Source organism: Manis pentadactyla, chromosome 3 (genome assembly GCF_030020395.1).
Source record: "Manis pentadactyla isolate mManPen7 chromosome 3, mManPen7.hap1, whole genome shotgun sequence".
Taxonomy (NCBI): Eukaryota; Metazoa; Chordata; class Mammalia; order Pholidota; family Manidae; genus Manis; species Manis pentadactyla.
Window position 1 is genome coordinate 84,518,715 of NC_080021.1, and position 24,831 is coordinate 84,543,545.

The 24,831-nt window shown below is 38.7% G+C and overlaps 1 protein-coding gene across 3 annotated transcripts in view; it reads left to right on the forward strand.

Annotated features, from left to right (window-relative positions):
• The window catches only part of LOC118908909 (suppression of tumorigenicity 18 protein), a 111,636-nt gene that overhangs the window by 74,144 nt on the left and 12,661 nt on the right, over positions 1 to 24,831 (forward strand). For 2 of the 3 annotated variants that reach the window (XM_036878930.2, XM_036878931.2), the window contains exons 11-18: positions 3,807 to 4,052; positions 10,195 to 10,310; positions 15,817 to 15,879; positions 16,633 to 16,701; positions 19,146 to 19,208; positions 19,312 to 19,392; positions 20,340 to 20,561; positions 24,407 to 24,495. In XM_036878930.2, the coding sequence (XP_036734825.1) occupies positions 3,807 to 4,052; positions 10,195 to 10,310; positions 15,817 to 15,879; positions 16,633 to 16,701; positions 19,146 to 19,208; positions 19,312 to 19,392; positions 20,340 to 20,561; positions 24,407 to 24,495 (949 nt within the window). The remainder of the gene's footprint in view (positions 1 to 3,806; positions 4,053 to 10,194; positions 10,311 to 15,816; positions 15,880 to 16,632; positions 16,702 to 19,145; positions 19,209 to 19,311; positions 19,393 to 20,339; positions 20,562 to 24,406; positions 24,496 to 24,831) is intronic. The other variant, XM_036878932.2, reaches the window with a different exon arrangement.

Here is a 24,831-nt window from a genome sequence, read left to right on the forward strand (position 1 = left end):
ACACCTATTATGTGCCAGACATTGTAAATAAGCACTCTGCCTGTATTAATCGTTTTTAATCCAAGAACTCAGCAAGGCACGGCACACATTATTATCCCATTTTGCAGGCAGAGAAACAGTACTATGGTGATATTAAATCATTTTCTCTGAATGGCACAGCTGTAGCTGGTGGAGCTGAAATTTAAATTCACACCTGCCCAACATCTTTTCTTTTTAAAGATCTTATCATTTCATAGTTTATAGATGGCCGCCCATCTAAGAGTTTTCACTGACTATGATTCCAAGTCCCAGACAAAGAGTTTTGGAAAATTGTTATCAGTTGAATTTCAATTTTCTACCCATCAGCCACCTATTTTTCTTCTGAATTCCATCATTCTATTTATACTGAGTATGTTTCACAAGTTCATACTCTTAATATTTTTAATCGTCAATAACTATTTGGTAAAAATAAGGTATTTTCATTACATCTGTTTATTGTCAATATCCTGCCTACTTTGAAAACATAATTCAGGTAGCTTTTAATATAGAAAAGATACTCCCCCCAAACTACATCCTGAAACAAAATGGAAGAACAAGAACTGGAAGGTGAAAGCCAGGGCTGAGGACACTTCATTTTTCCACTTCCTATTCATGAAGTCAAAAAGGAAAGGGTGCTGGGTGACCTATCTTGTATTAATAGAAATCTTGACAAATTAGGAAAACAGTGTTTTATTACATCAATGTTTTGAAAGGAACTCATTTCACAATCAGAACATTTAAGGCAAATTTATAACTTCACTTTTACTTCATCACCACCTTTGAATGTATAACTTCTATTTGTTGCAGCAATATGATATTATCATTTGCCTGGAAGCTACTGGGGGGAAACAGCCATAAGTCTATCCTCTAAGTACAAGTACAATGATGTCTGTGTTTTCCTTTTTTGTTCTTCAGAAAAGAAATTTCTGTCTTTTTTCCCATTTTCGTAGAAATGCCAGGTTGTTTCCTGCATTCAATAATATAAGTCTTCCCATTTTGGCAACAGTCTTCATGCTTATCATTTTGCTGGTTGCATACTATGCCATTAAGTAATGGTAGCATAATTTCATTAATCATTTTCCTGTTGGCAGATTCTCCCTATTTTATAGTACAGATAAGGGTTATAATGAATAATTATTTCAATGTTCAGTTGAGTAGTAATTTATAATATATTTATTAAATTACCTTTCACTACCAATCTCCAACATGAATAAAATAAGCTCCTTGAAGGCAAGAACAATTTATTTTTCAATTTTCTTTTCCCCTAAATGTAGTAGCTTGAAGATTAAGTGCTTTCCCAATCATAGAGTGAATAAACAAATCGGAGGTAACTTCTGTAATTCATAAGTGGCTAATCTTTATTGTGGCTCCTAAGTTGGAAAGAACATGGGTAGTGTTCACCTAAGTCTACCCTCAAAAAAAATAATTTTTAAATTTAAATGATGAAAATCAGGATCCCAAACCGCACTTTGAGAAGTCAGAATGTTAGAAGTTGGGGGGGAGAGGGAGGCCCCAGGCTATTGCTCCACCAGCATCTTTTTGTCCTGCCATTTGGAGCTTCAAGCGCAGAGAGAAGTGATATGAATTGATAACTGCTCTGAAAAAAAGTCCATGCAGTAAATGTGGGATCCACCCAACTCCGGGCAGAAAGGGACCATTCTCTGGTGCTGTGTGTAATTGTTGAATGCATCTGTGCACTCACTTAAAGCCCATCTGTACCCTGCTGCCCAGGCGAGCCTCCGCATTCGCTCCCCAGCAAGTCAGGTGCTCAGAGCAGCCTGCTGGGGAGGGATGTAGAAGGGGGTCTCTTTTCAACATTAGCAGTAATTTTTTTTTTCCAGTCAGCAGGTGATTACTCAAGATGTACAGTCATTCACAACTGTGACACTCTCTCATTTTTAAAAAATTTACTATTTGAAATTTCTTCTGTAAAAATGAAAAGACATATTAGTGTTGTCTTGGAATAGTTGATGTTTTTTTCAGTGAGCGCGAATCTGCACTATTTATGGGTTTTGCACTATAAAACTCTGCAGCCCAGTCACATGGCTTCTTTTTCCTAAGCCATCTGTCACAGAGGTCTGGAATTTTATGTGAATGTTGGTTGTGCAGTCTTAACCCAAATTTTTAATTTTTTTATGAAAAATGTCAGCAACTACAATATTTAGCATTTTACTTTGCATTGGCCATTAAACTTGATTACTATAGCTCAGTTTCATTGCAATAGTTACATATCAACTATGAAGCCAAAACTTGTTTTGATGTGCCTAAGGCAGAATACATTATTGTATCATGGAGAGAGCACATGGCACTGATATGGTTAATATCTTGGATTATTTTTAACTAAGATTTATTAATGCTGGTATAAAAACGTATTTGATATTATGCAGATGGCATAAGATGTTGTGGTTACTAAGTTATTATCCCGGATAAGCTGTACTGTCAAATTCAGAGCTTAAAACTATCACAGGAGATTAAACTATTTACTAAAAAGGACAGAAAGATATGGCCAAAGCATCTTAGTACAAACATTTTAGAAGTGTATTTACCTCCCACAAATATAATAAAGCATGTCTACCTCCTAGGCCGAGAGCTTGAAAATAGGAACTTTTCAGGTAAAACAAGCAAACAGAAGAGGTGCTTTTATTTTCTAAACCAGACACAAGCAGTGGGCCTCTGGAGGCCAGCTACCATGGCCCACACCTCAGGGACTGCCCTGGGGAGGGAGTTGGACAGTGTAAATTGGGAGTTAAAATTAATCCCTTGGGAATTTACTGGCTACCACATATTCAAAGAAGATTCCAGCTTTGCCAGCCAAAAGGAAAAGAGTAGAGGCATTGTCCAGAAGTTAATTGTGTGTTGATGGACAATGGCAAATACCAGAAAGGTATTCATTTGACCTACTTAGGAAAATGACAGGCATGTCTTTCCCACGTTCTTAGAGCTATTGCAGCCAGGTTCACGAATGATACCATAGCAGCCACCCCATAGCAGGGGTCCTGTGGAAGATCCAGGGCACATGGAGCTTGCTGGGACTTGAACCTTGAAAAAAAAGAACTTAGCCAAAGGAGAAATGTTGTGAAGTGTAGTTAGTTTTAAATCTCATATTATCTGGAAAACAACCACCTTCATCCTGAAGTTTTCACTGTAGAACTTGAACTGCACACAGGCCTGCCGGCAGGTACTGCCTCAATACCTCCAGAGTGAGCTAGCTTGCACTGTTTCTGCTCTCCCGCTCTCCAATTTAATAAAGCTTTTCTGGTTCAGGTTACCCCAGGTAAAATGTCACTTTCATGTTAATCAAGTATTCCCGTAAAACTCACTTCCAGCTGGTTATTTTGGCATATTTCTCATGTTAGATTAACATTGTGATTTGGATGTTGGTGAGTAGAGGGAAGTGGTCTGTGCCTTTTTATCAACTCAAGTGTGGCTGCTTTAAATGCTGAATTGGGAGTGATAATTCTGCAAACCAGAAAAGAAGATTTAAAGCTAACCTTTGAAAAAAAATATATATATATATAATAGGTTTAGCCTGTGCATTTAGTATTTGGAACATCTTATTTAAATTAGGATTTATTTAAACCCAGAAACACAAAGCTCACTAATGGGGCTGCTCACTAAAAAGTCTGCCTAAGAATCAAACATGAACCAAAGTAAATCAGAAAGCTAGATTTAAAATCAGATATACTTCCATAAAAGCTTGCATTTAAAACGATCCCTTAAAATCCCCACATGGCCAGGCTATAACTGCAAACTGCTTAAGTGTTTTTCTGTTTCCTGTTGTATACCAGGGACCAGAGATAGAAGTGGATGAAAATGGCACATTGGACTTAAGCATGAAAAAAAATCGACTCCTGGACAAGGCTGTGCCCCTAGCTTCCTCTAACACTTCTATCCCGCCTCCTTCCTCTTCCCCTCTCAAAGCAAGTGGCATCTTGGTCAATGGGGCTTTCTGCCAGAGCCTCTGTGGTCAAGAGGGCTGGGATACTCCTGTCAACTATAGCAAAACTCACGGGAGAACAGAGGAAGAGAAAGAGGTATTGTGTCAATATGTCCAGAAGTTTAAGACAAAGCATGATCAGATAGTGTTCTTAGCTGTTTTCCTTAATTGTTTTTCACATTCCTGTTTGGCTGTACCTTGTTTTAGATGTTGGTAAAGTGATCATTTTAAATTTCAGAAGAAATTGACAAATGAATCCAACTTCTTTTGTCACTTGCCTAAGATACTATGTCATTTATCTGCATTATGGCTGCCACTGTGTGCACTGCCTAAGAGACTGTGGCCTCTCTCCATTCGGATGCAGCAGCCTGTAACATGCAGGGTCACTGATGCTGAAACGCCATCTCACTGCTGCTTCTGAACTGGAACGTAGAAGATGAAATCAGGAGCAAGTAAGAATCAGGTCCCACGTGCTCAGTTTTGCGAAGGCCCTGTGTTAGCTCACCTTTGTATAGAACCATTGTCCAAGGTATTGAATCAGCAACATTGGGTATCTAAGTTTATCAAACTCAAAGTCAAGGAGCTGCATTCACGTGTTTGGTTTTCTTCAGAGGAGGCGTCCCCCTTGGCCAGGTGTCACACTGTGCAGGAGTCCATGTAGCCTTCATTTTCATGGTTTTGGTCTGATTAGCCATGACTTAGTGTCATGAAGAACTCATGGCCAGAACCGTCTGTCATTTAGACTAAATCATTGCAATTGTGGCCCTACTTATTATAGCAAGTGATTCTGTTTTACTGTATGTCAGGGAAGTTGTTAATACTTGCCAGTTGATATATTTAAAGAAGTGAAATAGCTACTCTCTTTAGAAGGGTGCCCCACCTATTTCAACTTTTTGAAGTTCAGGGACTTTTGGGGGAAGACTAATTTGGTTTTGGCATATGCTTGAATATCTCAGAGCATAAGTTGACCTAAACAGTAGTGATCACAAGATGGAGTGGTTTCCAATTTCCCTCCCTTCCTCTTCCCTTCCCTCTCTGTGCCACCTCCCCACGTCTCTCCCTTCTTCCTTCTGCATACGTTCCTGGTGTCCCCACAGCCAGGCAGTGAGATAGGTCCTGAGGACACAGCACCAAACAGGACATGCTTCTGCCATACGTATACTTGGTCTGGGTGGAGAACTGACATGTAAGCAAATACACTGATAACACAGTGGCACGAGCAGGCACAGAAACAGACAGGAAGGAATGGCCCACTCCACATGGGGTGGTGGGGATGGGTGCCTCAAGGAGCCTCCCAGGACACAGGGAGGATCTGTGACACCATCGCCCACACCATCCCAGAGAAGGGTGACGGGGATTCACAAACCAGCAGTTTCTGACTAGATTCTGCCGTACTGTCTTAGTCATTTTATTGTGCTTGGCTTCTTAAAATTCACCTGAAGTATTTAGGGAGGGTTAATTAATCTATCATAATACTATTTAGAAGAACCACTTCTTAAATAATATATTTTTGGCTCTACTAAATACATAAAATTCCAGAGGCAGGTTTACTTTAAGTGATGCCCACAAGTCTGCAAACATATCTCCTCCTTCTTCCACATTCCCCCTGCCATTTCAGGCTTGTGCAAAATAACAGAAGTTGCACCCAACTTCCCTCTATTTTCATAATCCAGAAATGTGTCAATATTCACATTAACTGATCCTTCTGTACAAAGTATCCTGAATGAAAGTAAGGAGGATGTGGCAGGTAGTCAAGAAGCACACTCACAGTGAGATCCAGATTGCTGATTCAACCCCCCTGGAGTAAGTCAGCAGTAGAGAAGGACACCCCTCCATTTCACAGACAACTTAATCTCCAGCCATTGATTGGCATGTCCCACTCCACACCACTAGAGGGGAACCTAATTCTGGTTACAAGGTCCTGATGGGGGTTCAGTAAAAGTCACATGTTACATGAAGGACAGTGCTTTGCAGAGTAAGCATAACTGTACCCCTATTCTTGGATGAATCCTGCGAGGATAAACCCCACTGTGTTTGGGAGCTTCTCAGTGTCAGGTGCAGGATGGGACTGACTCTGTCCTCATTCTTGTCACTGCTGTAAATGGGCTACTGTCAACATGCACCAGGAAACTTCCTGCTGTTTCTACACAGTGTCAGACATATAGATCCAGCTCTGAGTTCTAATGAAGCAAGTTTGTGTCAAGTGGTATCTCATTTCCATTTAGGGTCTCTTGTGTCATTTGACATCAGTTACAATTTTGTGCTCTCACTTGCAATGTCAACATAGCACCCCTTATATTCTGAGAGATTTATTTCCAATCTCATTTTTTGCACAATTTCAAAAAACATTATCCAGAAATGTGTCAATATTTTCTGGATTTACCTTGTCAGTTTTATGGATTCAACTGGGATATGTCCTTATCCAATGCTTATATATCTGTGACAGCATTTTGTTTCCCAGGAAATTTATGGGAAGAAATGTATTTGTTTAGATTAGATTTCTGCTCTTTTCAGAACAGCTTTCTTACACCAGGTCTGACAGAACAGACTTCTACTGTTACAATTTGCAACCTAAGTATTCTGGAATCAAAAATTGAGAAACTATGTGGAAATTCAAGGTCACTAAGAGGATTTGGAGATGCAAAGTGAGTTCTTGGAGTTGAAGTGTTTACCCTTCATTTGAGGTGACAAAAATTTTTTAAGCTTGATGCTGTTGTCACAGTTATCTGAGCATGGTTGACCCATGGCTTGGTGAAGCCATAGATGATGGGGACATACACAAAAGTGCCTCTAAATCACTGGGAATCCCTAGGACAGCTTCTTACTTGTTCTTTGTTCCTTTATCCATGCCAAGGTCCTCTACTGATAGAGAGTATTTTTCACATCCTGTTCTGAATATGGAAAATAAAAAATATGATATTGGATAGTTATTATTTTGTAAGGGCAAATTTTATTCAATATCCTCATTGTGAAGGTAGCAGAGGGATGCCACATTCAGTTAGAATAAAAATAAGGGATTGTTATACACAGTGTCTCTTTATCCTAACTATCTTGAAAAGCAGGATTATTGTTAATATTTTTAGAGGAGAAAACTGAATCTCAGGGAGGTAAGGGCATTGGTCCTTGGTCATACAGAAATTAAGTAATGCACCTGGGCTTCCCTAACATGAAGAAAAAGGAGAAGGGAGAAATGAACAAGAGGAAAAGAAAAAAATAGCAACAGCTAGGGAATAGTGAGAAAAATTAGAAGGAAAGAAAAAAAGAGAATAGTGATGAAATGGCACTTGGCAAGGTGTGGTGGAGGCAATAATGGTCTATGGTGCCTCTCAGAACAGCAGGACTGAACTTCCCCTGACCCTGATCTGCAGGATGTGGCCTCACAAACCAGGTGAAGGGACTGGCCCATGCTTGCCGTTTCCCACGAGCTCTGCCAGGAGGCTGCCCCTGGCCCAGGCAGTATACTGTGAATGGGATCTGATTCTGCTCCCACAGGCCCACCACCAGCACCTCCCAGACCCCAGCCCATAGGAAACACACACACACACACACACACACACACACACACACACACACACACACACACACACACACAGAAATTGAGTGATTATTTCTAATTCATTGTTATCTAGTTCATATGCACAACAGTTGCTTAATTTTGGTGGCAATTGTCAGAAAATATTGTCTGTCTCTCTCAGTGAAATAGCCTGTCCAGATGCCCCCTAAAAAAAAAAATCCTGAATCTGGAAGAAACTCAAAATATTGTGAAAGGAAAGTATTGAGAAATAGCTAGGGCTGTCAGTTTCTTTCAACTGTCAGTTCTCCAAAGATTTCAGAGCTTAAAATGTTAAAAGTGCCAGATGCTATTATCTGTTATTCATTTTACCATTATGTTCTGGTCTTTACTGAAATTAATATAAACTTCCATCTGTACATTAAAGGAATTTCACTGCGCCCATATACTCTGTAAACACACACATATATGCCACATTCTCTCTTACATAGCCACAGGATAAGATTATTATTTTCAAAGTGACACTTTAAATTTTGAACAAATTCTTGCAAATTATATTGGCTTATTTTTTACTGGGTGCTAGTTAGGAATTTGTTCAAAATAAAATGCTCCTGTAACAAAATTAAGAATTCTTTTAGTGGCATCACCTGTATTTTAATACGTATGCTCTCTGCAAGTTTCCAGGAATAGTATGCTAAGCAAAGAAATGGGAAAGAGGCAATTATTTCATAATATAATTGCATATATAAGAGTCCACAGTTTTTAAAAGAAGATATGAAATATTTAAAAGGTCATATCTAATAAAACTATCCAATTAGAGCATTACCACATACTACCACAAATTAAATATCATATATTCTACAGGCATTATTTTTGTATGTGTTTTAGTCAAATAATAACTTTCACATTTGATAATTTCTTTCAAAATCTCTTATTCCCTTGCCATCCATTATATATAGATTTAGCAGTCAAACAATATCTGATATCTTTATATTTCATGTATAAAATGTCCATGCCTTCTTAGGTATTCTTTGTTCTTAACTTTAGCATAAAGAAAACAATAAAATGGCTCTTTTTTATTCTAGGCCATTTTTGTGAAAGACTCAGCATCTAAACAGAAAAACACAGGCTGTTGCACATTGAGACAGTATTGGATTTAGCATTTGTATCTACTTACTAAAAGCCAAGACTTTTATAAATTATAGTGGAAAATGCTACCAAAGCTGAATCCAGATAGCACCAAATAGAATGGATTGTGGTATTATCAGATTTAAGGTCTTATCATTAGGAATTGCTTCACTTCAGGCATTTACACTGTAAAACTTAAAATGAAAAGCATCATTCATGCTATAAAGTCCATGGAAGTAGCATTAAAATAGCACTTCTCCTTGTATCTTAGTAAGCAACTGTTACCAAGCACCCATTTCTCTTTATTTTTAAATGTTGCATTATTATCTGCTATTATTTTCAAACAATTATCAATAAAATAAAATGGAATTATTTAGCATTAAAAATAATATAAGGAAATAAATTGTATAAAACCAGGTTTTATTAATGTGGTCTGAAGATAATGGTACTTAAGATATCAATGTGTTTACCACTGTATAGTCTTATATAAAATAATTGTTAACCTAGAAGTTAAAGAAAGAAATTACATTTCCCTTTATGACTGAGATCAAGGGACTCTGCTTTTCCATTGATTCTGAGCATAGATTTAGGATTATTAAAATTATATTTTGCCATCTTTTTCTTTATTTAAATGAGATTTACCTTGAGTAATTAAAAATAGTTTTCTCCCCTTAAATAGATCAGTACCTTTGAGAATTAGAATATAGGTTTCTATATTAATTAATCTGATTTTCATATTAAATCCAGGAAGTATTGTTTTTACTGGATATAAGCTTAAGGATGAAAGTAGGCTAATTATGTGATTGAGGAAAACCATCATTAGTTTTCTTTAAGATAATATATATGATGGTAAATAAATGATTTGAAGGCATTAATATGTCTACTTTATGAAATCAAGATCAGTGTTAGGCCATGGAAGTTAGTGATAATCCAACAAGAATCCATCCAATGAATAGAAGCATTAAAAAATACCGACTTAGTAAAAGAAGTAACTTAAGAAAAACAGGAAATGATATTAGAATAAAAACAATTATCCAGAGACATCAAGTTGAATGCGTAAATATTGTGGACTCAGTTATTACATATTTAAACAAATAATTTAAGTCTTAATAATTTGTATATTAGGAAGGACATTCTCTTAACCTAAATTTACTTCTTCCTTTTCTGTTTAAAAATTTGTGATTCATTTTTTTCAGTATTTCGTTTGCAATGCTATGCACATAAAGAACTAGTCCTATGTTCTTTTGCAAATCTTCATTATATGATAAAACCTGAAACATATTTTAAGTATTAATTTGGTTCTATAGGTCAAGAAATTCTTCTGTGGTTATATTTGCCCAAAGGTGAACTTTTTTTAAAGGTGTCTGCCTGAATTATAATTTCTCACTCTTCACCAAGGATAATCCATTATAATCAGAATATATCCTTTATACTTGTTATCTTATTGATTTTGTGTACAAATCTTATGAGGAATTTCAGCTAAGCCCTTAAACTAAAACTCAAATTGACCCTGACAATTTCAAATATGGTTATCCTTCCAGGGATCCCTAATGCCTCCTATGCTTCTGTTTTTTGGGGTGTTGTGTTTTTTTTTTTTCAGAAAGACTCAGTGAGCTCTCTAGATAATTTGGAGGAAAAAAAGTTTCATGGGGAAGCCTCCATACCAAGCCCTAAACCCAAGCTCCATGCAAGAGATCTCAAGAAAGAACTCATTACGTAAGTAATCTGCCGTGACCTACTTGAGAGATGCTGGAATTAAGAGTCCCATTTCATAATTTTGAGTAATGTCTTGGCTTATACTGTTGACTTTAGGAATGTTTTAGGGCAATTTCAACCAGTCAGTGGTTAAATGTCCTATATGTACCTAAACCTATGCTCAGAACTAAGAGGATTATGGAAAAGAAGTGTATGATATACTCTCATGCTAAGAGAACTGAAATTCTAATTGATTGGAAAACAAAACAAAATAAAACCATTAGAACTGTTTATGTTTTGATTAGTTCTTAATCTGACATCCACGGATGCCAGACATCCAGGTCAGGGCTTGTGGGACCCTGCAACCTTTATCCACCCTGAAGCTGACCCTTCTTTGGGTCAGGGAGTTCCTGGTTTTCCTCACATTCTCAGACGGTACTGAGACTCAGAAGAGTCTAGAGGCCTATTAGAACGGCAGGCAGGTTCTTAGACAGAGGTCAGGATGCCCGACAGGGACGAAGTTTCAGCGGGCAGGAGGACCAGACGGCTGCGGGGGAGGGGCAGGCGCAGGCTGCAGGGCGAAAGCAAACAAATGACGCAGGATTTCAGGAAGAGCGGTGTGAGGCTGACGCCTTGGGGACTGTCTGTGGTGGGGAGGTCATCTGAAATGTTGGCGTAGAGGTTGGTGGCAAGGCCGTGGGGGGATGACCCCACAGGCAGGGAGGGAGCCTAGAGGGAACAGGACAGTGTGTCGTCTGGGATGCCAGCCCACATCCACATCCTTCTGGGGCCTCAGAGGGAAAAGGGAGCCCACAAAGAATGCAGTATGAGCTTGTTTGGGACCACCGGAGAAGTGGGCAAGTGGTTGCCATGGAGCTGGAAGCAAGGAAAGTTCCCAAACTGGGCATCTGATAAGATCAAATGCCACTGGAAGTTCAGAGGTTAAATCAGAGAAGCCTGGCCCGATCTTTGAAATTAGGTCTCTGAAATAAGGGAGGCCAGGCAGCCGGTGGGACGTGGAGGGGGGCGGGGCAGGGCACACCAGGTGGAGCCCCAGAAGGGCCTGTGCAGACGCATCGCAGGTGCTGTCCGCACCGCGGGGCAGCAACCAAGACCGTAGCCTGCAGCTCACACAGCCGGTTTTGCTAACCCTGAAGAACTCTGACTGCGGGTTGTTAGGATTAGATTGATTCACACTTGTTTACGGAGAGACAGCCCTGGGTCCCTTCTCCACCTTGGCTCCAGTTACCGTGCAGGGAGGTGGAGTATCAGGACAGACATGAAGCCAGGGCGGAGGAGGAAGGGCCTTCCTGGCAAAGAGGAGGCTGGACCCAGTTCTTTATTGCATTTATATCTTCAGCAGGTGGTACGGTCCTGGCTGAGCTGCTTAACAAGAGTGAGTGAGAATGAAATGCAGGAGAATATTTTCCATATGCAAATGATTAAATTATTTTAATTTAAAATAAAAGTATTTTAACATTTAAAATAGGGTGGAATAGGTGAATGGGATAAAGTGGTGCAAACTTCCAGTTAAAATAAGTCATGGGATGAAAAGTGGGACATAGGGAACAGAGTCAATGATAGTGTAATCAGTTTCTGTGGTGAGCATTTCATAATGTGTAGAAATGTTGAATCTGTGCTGTACACCTGAAACCAACATGTTGTATGTCAAGTATACTTCAATAAAAAATTATATTTATACACAGATACATTTAAAACTGCCCATTAATGAGAGCATCTAGCAAATAGTAACCTTTCTGTCAGGCACCAGCATCTATACCCTGTTTTCTGAATCTCCAGCTTAAAAATATGTTTACATTTTTCTAATAAAAAAATTAAAAACCCTCTCCTGACCTGGCTTCCACCTTGACCCTCTCTCTCTCCTTCCTTTTATAGCTAAACATAAGAAAGTGGTCTCTACTGTGTGACTCAGTTTCTGTCCTGAACCTTTCCCAGTCGGGCCTTCACTCTCACCTTCCCACCAAAACCGTTCCTGAGTTGTCCAAGGCCCCCATCTGCACCCTCGGTCCTACTGACCTGGGTCGTGGCACTTGGCAGAGCTGCTTGCTCTGTCCTCCTCAGCACCCTGACCCTACCTGGGGTTAACACCACACCTGTGGACTCCCCAACCTCCCTGTTACCCCTTCCTGGACTCCTGGGCTGCCCTCCAAAGATGGGAATGCCTGAGCACTCAGTCCTGGACCCCCATCTCTCCTCTATCTACACTCACTGCTCCCAGTTTTCAGTGGTAGAACCATGTCCATGCACAGACTCTGGGCTGGCCTTACCCCTGGGCCCATTTCCCACAGTCCACATGAGCTCTCCCTTCCCTAGGACCCTGCCCCCTCTCCACCCTCTTCCCTGCTTTTCCCCTATGGCCTCGGGGCCTTCCAGCTGCTGTTCACTCCGCTCCTCCCCCACATCTCTGTAGGGCTCCATTCTCTCCTCCCAAATGTCACTCAGCTGGGAGATCTTCTGGGCTACTGTAGGGGCCTCCTGACCCTGACACCCTTGGCCCCTTTCCAGATCTTCTGTTGTCCTCCAGCATTTCTCCCACCCAGTGCTCTCACACATCTCATCTCCCTGCTTTCTCTATAGATGGCCTCCCTAAAGCAGAGGCCCCAGGAGAGCAGAGGTGTCTTGTGGATTTTGTTCCCTTCCATATCCACACCAGTAGTATATATTTATCATGCTGCCTCTGAGTTCCCCAACGACATGGACAGTGATTTCGGAGCAAGGAAAACATCTCAGTTTCCATTTCAGGGCCTTGCATGTGGAAAGTGTTCCGTGAAATTATTCCTAGTACTCTCTCCATTTGTTGTGTTGAGGTGTGGGCGATTTTTAAATAATCTTAGACTGAATTCTTTATAGACTTCATATGCAAAGATTATTCACTCAAATTAGCATGCTCTCCAATGAGTTTAATACTCACCAGGAGCTTGGCGGCTGAAGCAAAATGACGATGTAGTACCAAACCTACTAGAGCTTCAGTTTCACTTAACACCATTTTGCCCCAAGAGACCAGCCATAACTGTCTCCTTCATGGAGCTGCTTTTCCAGTTTTACAAATCTTTTTATGGATTTTGTTTCTGTAAATTATTTTGAATATTTTCAAAAATGGCAAAATTTTATCCTTTGTAGGTAGATTTTTTGAAATTGTCAGAGTCATTCCAAACTAAATGTAGTGTAAAGATTGATAATTAACCTGCATTACCATCTTGGACAGAGAAGTGAATTATGATTCTGTTGTAATGGGCACTTCTCATCAAAGGAAGTGCAAAGGAAATGCAAAAGAAAAAGTTTTGCAAAAAGACTTTTGAAAAATTTTTGGAATATAATCCCTAATTCCTAGGAAATTATGATGAATTTATAGGGTTAACATATGACACATTTGTAATAGATTAATATATATTTGTAATATGTTAATGTATGATAATATATTTATATGATTACTTAATATGATTGATTAATTCTAGAGACCTCATGGTTCCCACCGCATTTTGCAGATGGGTGAACCCTCCATGGATGCCACTTATCTATGTGAACCTGTGTTAGCATGTGGGTTTTGTAAAAGTCAATCCTGTACAGGTGCATCCTGTCCTTTTGAGGTTTTGGGTTTTTTTCTATCAGATATAGGTACTTTAACTTCTTACCAAATACTTCTTGCCTGGAATTTTATTTTTTTTATGTTGTTAATTAGCATAAATTTGCTTGGTGTTTGAGCGCCACTTACTGAGTGAACTAAGCTAGTTTCCTTTCTCTAAATTTTGATTCTTTCATTTACAATCTTACCCAGAATCTATCACCTAACTGGTATTGCCACATGTTGTTGTGTAAGATTTTTCACTGAAGATTCGTAATTTAAGCCAGCTACCAGAATCTGAAACAGAAGCTTTGCCCGCCACAACGCAGCCTCCAGCCTTATATTCATTGACCTCTTTGCCACTAAACTTAAAAAAGTTAATTAGCAACTAATTAAATTCACACTTTATTATTGTTTTCCTAAGTAAATTGTAGCTGACTGGTTTAAAAATCATCGGCATGTCTTTTCCTCTCCTGGCTGTGCAAACAGGAGTTAATTCAAAACAGAAAGAAAAAAAGATGCAATGCTGTATTAGCACAGTAGGTGGCGGTGCATTTCCAAAGTGGAATTCCAAGGCAATGACATCACCTCTCAAGCTCTGAATACCGCAGTTTTATAATGTAATGTTCAATTGTGTAATGTTCATCCATTTAGTGGGTGAATGGCACTTGCAAGGTAACTCAGCTCAAATGCTAGTGTTCATTTCTTCTTTAGTCGGTTTCATATCTGTATGGCTTCCACACTTTCTGGTATCCCATCTGGGAGAGTGGTGGGGAAGAGCTAGGTGATTCTGCTCAGATCAAGCCCTGGAAATCAAACATCTCTCTGAGAGATGGAAATGTTCTAGCTCTTACAGTTTCTTTAGATTACCTGAAAATGATTGGAGAGTAGCTCACATGAAAAAAAAAAAAGGAACTTCAGAAAATCTTGGATTGTCAATCCAAATGTACTTTCAAAAGGGCAATTTCTATATTCTACACATATAGATAAGCCTTTACTTTAGACAGGATGTCAGAGAAAACCAGAGGCACTAATGATGTGACTGATTTTTCTCTGATTATTAACACCGCCACAAACAGCACTGAGTTAGCAGGGGTCAACCTGCTCACTCCAGGTGAGGGGTTTTGGAGCAGCATCAGAGGGCTGAGAAACCAAGGAATCTATTAACATAGAAGCAAAACTGGTCAGAATGACTCTCTTCTTATGCTACTTTTAAAACACATCAGATGCCCAGAATGGGACCAGCTTCAAGGGAGAGATGACATGCACCAGCATGCTCTGGTCTTGGGCGGCAGCCTGGAGAGCCCACCTTAATAATTGCAATTGTCCTCCTTGGGGTCAAACTTTGGATGAAACTCACCACCAGCTTTGTCAACTAAACTTCTTATCTATTTCTGCACTGCCAGCAACGTTCCCATCTAAAGTGTCAATATACATTTCAGTATATATCAGTCATATATAGGCTTCTGGAAGCTTTTCAGACAGTTTCTAAGATGTTTATGAAGTTACTATGTTGCCTTTCTTTACAAACGCTACAAAAATTCCTTTCTGGGATCTATTATATAATTGGTGCCAGTATTCTTATGAGTCACTATCATTATAAAGCATGGGTGTATAACATTTATTTTTTAGGACATTTATACTTTCAAAGAAATAAAATATCACTGATTGCTGACTCACATCACTGGGACATAAATTTTAGCATCACTTTTTTACATCATATGAATCACAGACTTGGATGTGATGCTGAGAACTAACTAAAGCCCATGCCAGTTCCTTTTAGCTAGTCTACTGGTTCTTATGTAACATAAAACTTTAGTTCACTAGTGTCTGCATGTCTTAGAATGTGTTAAGTGAACTTGAAAAGAAGCTACCTGGTAACCAGACAGAGCAAATGAATCTGTGAAATGAGCTTGACATTAATTATGTTTTTTATTGACCCAGCTGTCCAACGCCAGGATGCGATGGAAGTGGCCATGTCACAGGAAACTATGCTTCCCATCGCAGGTACCTAATAACCCAGACCATCTTGTTCTAATTTAAATACTTATTCTTACCCATTCTAGGAAGACATTATTTGCATCAGTGAGTGGAGAATGAGTTAGTTGGATTTTTGTTTTGTTTTTCAGGAATAAATCTTAGTTAAATCTTTAGTCTTTTTATTTATGTGGTATAGAAATCATGATTTGGGATTTAAAAAAATGACTTTCTGACCCTGTGGTCCAGGTTGCAAACCAAAAGCTCAGGGTTTGGCTCTGTCCAGCTTTAGGACTGAAGTGAGACCAAGGTAACAGAGTGACAGGGTTGACCACTCACACTGTGGGGTATGGCATTCTCTGTCCTGTGCATGGAAATCAAGGTAGGTGTCAGAGGAAACAGTGCACTCAATCCTTCCACTCACCTCCATCGATGTGCTTTGCTTTCCCCCTGGGAGCTGGTTTAGACCTTTGAGCCACCACCCCTTGGTGATGCAGTGGGAAAGGACTCATGTCAGTAATCATGGTATCCTGAATTCTGGAGTCTGGAAGTCTCAGTGAGGTAAAGCCTTTCATTTGATAAATAGCAAACCTGACTATGAGAAATAATTGAGGCATCCATAAGCCCAGAATGGTTAGAGTAGCAAAGCCATATTCAAGCCTAGTTATTTATTTCCCAATCCCTAGTCACAATAAATGTAATGTATGTTCACAAACTCCAGAAGCCATTTGAGTTGGGTTTTATATGTCAGTGTTGTGTTTTTGTTTTTCCTACACTCTTTAGTGTTTCTGGATGTCCTTTAGCAGATAAGACTCTGAAGTCCCTGATGGCTGCTAACTCTCAGGAGCTTAAGTAAGTGTGGAAGTGCGATTCCTTGCCCTTTGTCCACTGCAGCAGGACCCTCATCATTCAGGACCCATGCGGTCACTGGCACATATAACTTGTGCCTGACTCAATTATAACCAATGCACTTTTTTACCAAAATGTTCAAATGACTAAAACCAAATCACTGTAACTTAATTTCATCAGCTTGCTTGCTTTGTAGGTCTTGTATTTTACGATATTTTTTAAAGCACTGATTTAATAGCTAAACACAGTTCTTTTTTTATTTTGATTTCAGTATTTTATACTAAATCAGATCTATGAAGGTGTGGCAAAGTGTTTCTATCATCTAATTTTAAGAAAACTGTCTAATATTTCACTTTATAGGCATTCTGAATCATATACCTTTCACTTTTGGGTGGTAAACACAATTTTGGCCCATTTCTACCTAATCCACAAAATCCCAAAGTCACATGTATAGTAATTTTTACTTGCTTATTTATTTTACCTACTCGTACCTCCTTTTATTCCAAATTTATTTTCATACCTTGTTTTTTACATATAGAATAATAAGTTATACCTTAAACCCCTTAAAAATATAATAGGGCATAAATTTAGAAATGATAAGGAATAACATAACAAAATTAATGATATTTATTTGCAAATAATATTTTAGGAAAATGTTACTGAGTCTAGTGATAAAACAGTTGTATAAACCGAATCAACATTTGCTGTCTAAATCACAGGTAAATTTTCAGATACTACATTTTCTTAATATTTTGTTAGCATTTCCAGTTCCTAACTTGTCTAAAATTTTTATCTAAAAGTTACAGAAAATAAGCTTATGAAAGAAGATGTGATATTAAACATATTAACATTCAGAATTTTAGTACCAGAAACCTTTCTGGACTGAAATACAAGAATGTTAAATAGAGACCAATAATTAACAGACTGGAAGGAGACAAGTCCCAGGTATACCTACTCAATCTTACTCAATCTTCTGGACTCCACACTTCCTTATTCAATCTTATTCAATTGCTCTAAACATCTACATTGCCATATCTTAATAAAAGCTATCAGTTCTCCTATTTTTCTAAATATTATGTCTACCAAAAGATGTTGATAATACATTGCAAATATATAGCTTGAGAGGTCCTATAGCAATATTAAGTATTTAAGTATTTTATAGGGCCATCTAATAAATAACATTCTTGGTTTTTTCTATACAAAGAAGAAAAAGACACATTTTATTACCCTCCTGCTTAGACACTCAGGGAGGATTCCAAAACAAGGGCATTTGGCACAGACTTTTCCATAGACTTTTTCATAATTGCAATATGCTAGTAAACCACTATTTTATTAAAAATGTTAACAGAAAAAAGACTAGCATCCTAGCCTTTCCTACAATATAGAAGACACATTATCTTTACATGGCTGATTAAAGACTCCATGTAAGTTTTTCTGGTTAGTTTGAAGAGGTATATGCTGAATTTATATTTCATTTCAAACCAGCATTTCCATCCTATTTTCTGACTCAGGATTGGATATAAAAGCATTTCTGTGAAGGTTCAGTTGTGGGCTAGCATTTAAGAAAAGGATAGTATTCTCATTTTTCTTTGGATTATTATTTTTTCCAAGCTCTTGTTTGGGTAGAAATCTGAGCCAGAGTAAGCGTACAGTAAAATGATAACAAACAAAATGTCTTCAAGAACCTTCAGAAATGCAAACATTTTATGACAGCCCCTGTGTTTTCATTTGTATTGGGGATTTTAAAAAGGAAACAAAAATATCAGAATCTTCATAAATTTTTGCATTCTTGTGTATTTTGAAACCTATTCCTGATCAGCAGATTCTCCTTCCTCTTTCACCCCTCCTCATTCTAAATGTAATGGTTGATCATTGAATATAGTTATTGTCAATAATAGTTATTGGTCGATTTCCCAAAAGATCATTTAGGTTGGGCCATGAGGCAGAACAGACCAGGTGCAAATGACTTAGGTTCTTTGGCAACGGTATTGATGCACTGAATCTCCGGAGTCACATACACCACTGTTGTTCTTCTGAATTTAATGGATTATCGTGGTAGTGGAGCAAATCATAGAAAAATAAATTATGCCTGAAGACAATTTGGAAAACTTCTTTTCTTAAGCCGAAGTTAGGAACTTTGCATGATGAAGACAAATACCCAGCAATAGGTTGTGGGCTGAATTTCAGATTCTTTCCAAAATAAGGTTTACAAAAAAAAAAAAGAAAATAGCATGTGGAATAACAGCTAGTATGTTGTCTATCAAGCACCATGCAGTAGTTATATAGCTTAACATTTTCTTTAAAAATGGATTACCAGCCAAACCTAATTATTCTTAAGCAGACTGAGTGCCACAAAAAGCAGCTCACTCGTCTGGTTCTGTGTGAATGTCGCAGTCCCTCCCTTCACTGCAAACACACGGCGCGCGCTCTGTTCCTGTGTTTTCCAGGTGTCCAACACCAGGTTGTGACGGCTCAGGGCATGTGACTGGAAACTATGCTTCCCACAGAAGGTAGGATGAATCGCATTTCTGAGGGGTGGGAATCAGGATGTCCACAGCAGTGGCCAGGGAGACCCCATGGTTTGTTTTGTTCTTTCTTGGGTACACATTTCAGCTTGTCCGGCTGCCCTCGTGCCAGGAAAGGTGGTGTCAAAGTGACTCCTATGAAGGAAGAAAAAGAAGACCCTGAGCTCAAGTAAGTGTGGCAGTTGAGGCAGTAGCATCAGGGCCAGAGGCAGCTTGTCGGTCCAATGGTGGGACCTCGTTTGGGATGAACTTAGCCTGGACTGAGTTTTTAGGAAGGTGCATCCTTGTGAACACAAGGATCTTTGCAGCAATCAGTGTGTTTGGAGGTCCTGGAGAACGCCCATTCCTAACTATCTTTCCACAAGTTCTTTGATAATGCAAAAGGAAAAAAAAAGATACCTTTCCCAGTTGCTGTGAAAGAAAGCAATATTGTGGACATGCTATAAAATCACAAATATGGCAGCATTTCCCCCAAAACTGTAATTTTACTTGAGATGAAATTTTATCTAAATTGAACTCCCTCCTCTGCGAAATATGCTACCCAGTCTTGGACGAGGTATGCAGATGCAGATGTAGAAATTTAAATGGCTTGCTCTACACCATTTCTAAATATAAGACATTTTGGAAACCAAAATTCTAGTACTATGAATGATGTATAATGTAATGTAATGTAACTGTAGGGCAAGGTGGTTCACCCTTTACACCCTCGGTCTTTGTTTGGGGGCTACGTAAAGCGTTGTCTTGGTTGGCTCGGGAGCTAGATAACATGGGCGTGAACTTCACTCCCCTTCTTGTAGAATGGGTGGCAAGTTTCCTAAAGTTCTGTTTCCTTTTCCCCAACTCTAAAATTAGATAATAATATTCTGTCCAATTGGTTTGCAGTGAGGATTACATGAGATAATGCACAAAAATTGCTTAGCTCAGGGCCTGTGGACCATTATTACTGCTGATCCAGTGCTGTTTTGCTAGTTGTAGTGGCATCATTTAAAACCCTGTAATTTCATCACTTACCTTCTGTGTAAGCGTGGCACTGCCACTGCCTCCTTCACTCAGCGACAGCATTGCGTGTGAGGTGGCTAGTCTCTCCCAGCTGGGAATGTCTCTCTGTGTCTCTAGATGTCCTGTGATAGGGTGTGATGGCCAAGGTCACATATCAGGTAAATACACGTCCCACCGCACGGCTTCGGGCTGTCCCCTGGCTGCCAAGAGACAGAAAGAGAATCCTCTCAATGGGGCACTCCTCTCCTGGAGGCTGAACAAACAAGAGCTGCCACACTGTCCCTTGCCAGGCTGCAATGGGCTGGGCCACGTAAATAACGTCTTTGTCACCCACAGAAGGTAATATTCATTTTCTGTCTTTTTATTGTGTCATTGCTGTGATTGTCTGTCACCTGGATTGCTTTTGGGGGACACCTTCCTCAAGATCATTAATCATAGCATTTTAGATGCTGCATTAATGTCTTGTCAGATAGACATTTGACTAGTTTGAGGAATGAAAAGTGTTATTTTTTCTATTTCTGAAAAATTCGTGGCACGATTTTCAAGTGCTGTAGGGACTGTGCAGTTGCTTTTTTGTGTTCTAAGATATTGTTGATGCTGCTACTTTTTAATGGCTCAGTCTTTTAATGGTTTGCTTCAGCTCCAAGTGGCAATATCTACTCGATTATGTTGTTTAACTGTAAACTTTCACTTTCCATATTTATGTCACTCCCTTCCTCTCGTGAACTGGCACAATTTCAGGCCAAATGGTAGTCATTTGCTGTTGGGAAGATGTGACTTGTCTCCAGCAGTCAAAAAGATGACACAGTGACCACTGAGTGTACAACAGGATGAGATTAGAAAACCCTTTATAGTCGCACAATGGCCTAATTCCTTTGTCACCGCATGTCGTGGGTTTCCACCAAGTCCTATAACATTGATCTTAGTCCAGCTTTTTTGTCTATATTATACCTTAAGGAAAGATGCTAGAAATTCACAACACACTTCTTCAGTCAGTGTGGGCTCCTCTGTGCACTACTCCTGCATGTGATGCAGATTTAAAATCCAGTGGATCTTTAGAGAGCCCTGATGCTTTGCTTATGAGCAGTACGCAAATTGAGCAAAGCTGGGGAGTTTGGACGTTTTGTTCCATTTAAAGGTATATCTTGATGGTATCAGAAAATGAAGGCTTCCAGGAATTGCTGATCTAAGCAAATATGCCCAGATACCTGCTTATGGAGAAAACCTGAACAGTTTAAGTGGTTTATTTTTTTGTAGGTTTTCAAATGTATGGCCATGTTCACAATAGCACACATTGTCTTATTCTGAGTTTGAATAACCATTTCATATTCAGGAGTGAGAGGCACAAGTCAAACCTGTCTAATGACACATTTACCACACAGCAGCTTTACTTTCTTATCATGGATTCAGTAATATCTGTGTAATGCCAAACTACAGTGAGCATGTCCCTCAGCAAAAACAGAATTATCTTTAAAAATCATGGAGAAGTTTTACACGGTGCTAAGACTTGGTGAGGATATGGAGCAATAGGGAGTCACATGAACTATAAGTTGGAGAGAAAAGGGTAGAGCCACTCAGCAAGCAAATTGCCTTTATGGAGTCAAGTTGGAGAAGAGCAAAGAAACAAATGTGCCCTGCTACCCAGCCACTGAGCTGTTAGGTCCATGGCCAGGGAATTTCCCACACATTGGAGCCCCAGGAGAGCCATGGCTGGGAATGTCCATGCTGTTGTTCTGCCAGATCCAGACTGGGAGCGCCCCACATGCCCACTGGTAGTGGAGCATGGAAATAGATGGTGGCGTCTGCACATGGGGCTGCCACAACATGGTGGAAATGAAGGCATGACACAGCTCTGAGGAGTTCCAGAACACAACACTGAGTGAAAATATTTGCTGAAGAATATGTGTGGTATGATTCTCTTTCCAAAAAGTTAAAAATATGCAGTGAAATTACATTTGGAGTAGCTACACAATTAGTAACTTATAATCCAAGCTGGTCATCTCTGGGAGGCAGAGACAACACTTGTCAATGGGCACAAGGAGCTTCAAAGGCAGGTTTGATGTTTGAAGGCTAAAGGTGTGCACTGGAGGGCTCTTTAAACTGCAGGTGTACACTGCATGTGACTACATATACAACTACCTACTTTGTAATAAGAAAAAGACAATTCTAAGTTCAAAAAACATAAGCTTCAATGTCAGTGCTGAGATATTATTTTCTAGGAGAAGGAAAATAAGAGTTGTACAAATGAATAATTTGTATTTCACTACTCTTCACTAGAGATTTATCTTGACACTTAAAGGATTTAAGAGGCTGAATTTAATTTGGGGTTTTCTCTTTAAGGTGGAATGCTTTTCTTTATTATATATGGAATGTAATGAAATAATTTAATAAAGTGCCCAGCTAATTGCCTGACACAACACTGTGTTTCCCACAGACTGCTTCCTTTCCCTTTCATTAAAATTGTATTAATACAATATATTATGCTCAAAAGGAAAAAAGAACTGTTATATTTTCTACTCCAATTTTTTTTAACTTCAGGTTTGTTTTATATTTGGTAAGGCATTAACTGCATTGGAAGATACAAAACGTCAAGTGGCATTTTTGAAACCATAGCCTCACCTTCATAACTTAACCAAACTCTTACAAACCATACTCTTTGTAAGTGGTCTTGTCATTAACTCCACACCATTGTGTTACCACTGGGTGATGGCTGTCCTGTGGTTTGAACAAAGCAGATCCTTTAGAGGAAGAGCGAAATTCTCAGAAGGTATTAATATCTATTACATTGCAAATGGACTTTCTACAGGTCTCCTTAAAAATCCAACTTACAACAAAATAGTAATCCTGTTCATGACCAGTTACTGAGAGCACAATATTTGACATAAAACAAGACAGACTTAAGTAAATTTTCCAGAAAAATAAGATAAAGAAGGTTATATAGGCCACAATTTACAATGAGATGCTTCAAAAATAGAAATATCCAGTTCAAAGCTCAGTTTGTCCTTTTTCATTATTTCCTTTTCCTGTGTAAGATATTTCATAATTTATAAACTTTTGGCAAGCCACATAGCCTTTTTTCATACATAGTATTACATATCTATTATTTTTTATATTTCCTATAAGTTTCATACAGAATAATTAAGATTTCTTTAAAATTCTAAATAAAAGAATAAAATTTGTTCATTCAGCAAACATTAAGGGCTTTGCTTCAGATATATGAAGTGCCCTAATCTTTGGATTAACAGTGAAAGTTTCATACATAAATTGCAGCCATATTTCTGTGGGGAGAAAGATATAATGGATGATTGTGATCATTATTTATTTTATTTAAAAATTTTATTTCCAAAATACAACACAATTGCAAAGGAATTAATGGCTGCTTAGAACAACACAATCATCTCATCATGTACTAGGGGAAACAAATTTTGCTCAATGCCGTCATGATCATTTTAGTGCAATTTAAATAAAGCAGATGACGATTTAAATACAATAGATGACATTAACAGACAGAAGCACTGTTAAGGTGTGCAGCTATTAAGGAAAAGTGTGTAACTAAGCTGCAAGGCAGTGGCTGCCTTGGCAGTGAGGGAACTTGGACACACATAGGGTGCTTCCTTTTACTTTCCTGTGAGATAAGAGATTTTTTCATGCAATATAATACTTTGAAAGTTAAAGAATAAATTGGAAACTTTTCCATACCCCAACTGAATTTACCATGGTGGGGGTATTATTTTGGTCTTGTATTAATTTTAGTCATTCTCTAAAGATCAGATGACAATACAGACACAGCAAGAACTAGATTCTGTTTTATTATTCTTGGATTTTAACTAATTTGGAACAATTCTTATCCTAAATATATATGTACTATACATCACAGAAAATAGAGTAACCGCTAAGAGGGCATTTATGTAAATACAGAACAGAAACATTTTAACAAAGTTAGTTAAATGAGGATATCAGCAGTAGCTACTTGTATTTTGATTTAAGGAAAACAATGCAAAACTTTTTACATTATTTGAAGGCCTTTTGCCATTTTAATTGGAGACCGACTTGTTAAATTCGTACTAAGAGATTGCAGATTGTGTTGTAATTAGCAGGCAGTCAAAGAAAAATAGTAAATAGTGAATACACAGTTTTATAAGAAACAATGTGTTTCACACATTGGTATAATTTCCATTTCACAGCTTATCTGGATGTCCTCTAAATGCACAAGCCATCAAAAAAAGCAAAATCTCAGAAGAACTAATGACCATCAAGCTCAAAGCAACTGGAGGTAAGAGCATGTGGCTGGAGGTCACCATCCCTACCCAGGTTCAGGACCTGTCTCCCCAAAGGGTTCTGGAGCCAAATGACACTCTACATGGGCAGCGTAATTTCAGTATTCAAGAAGGAAGCTTTCCTCACATTTGAGCTACACTTTTATCTAAAAAAATTTTTTTTGGTTTTTTTTTTTCTTACTTTTTAATAAGGATCTCCAACAGAGAAAATCAAGCCCTGATATTCGATGGATTAAGTACACTGGCTGAACTTTTGTCCTGCAGTCCTCAAAATGACAGCTTTGTGCATGAGCATGCATGTGGATGTGTGTGGATGTGTGCTCCTGGTGTAA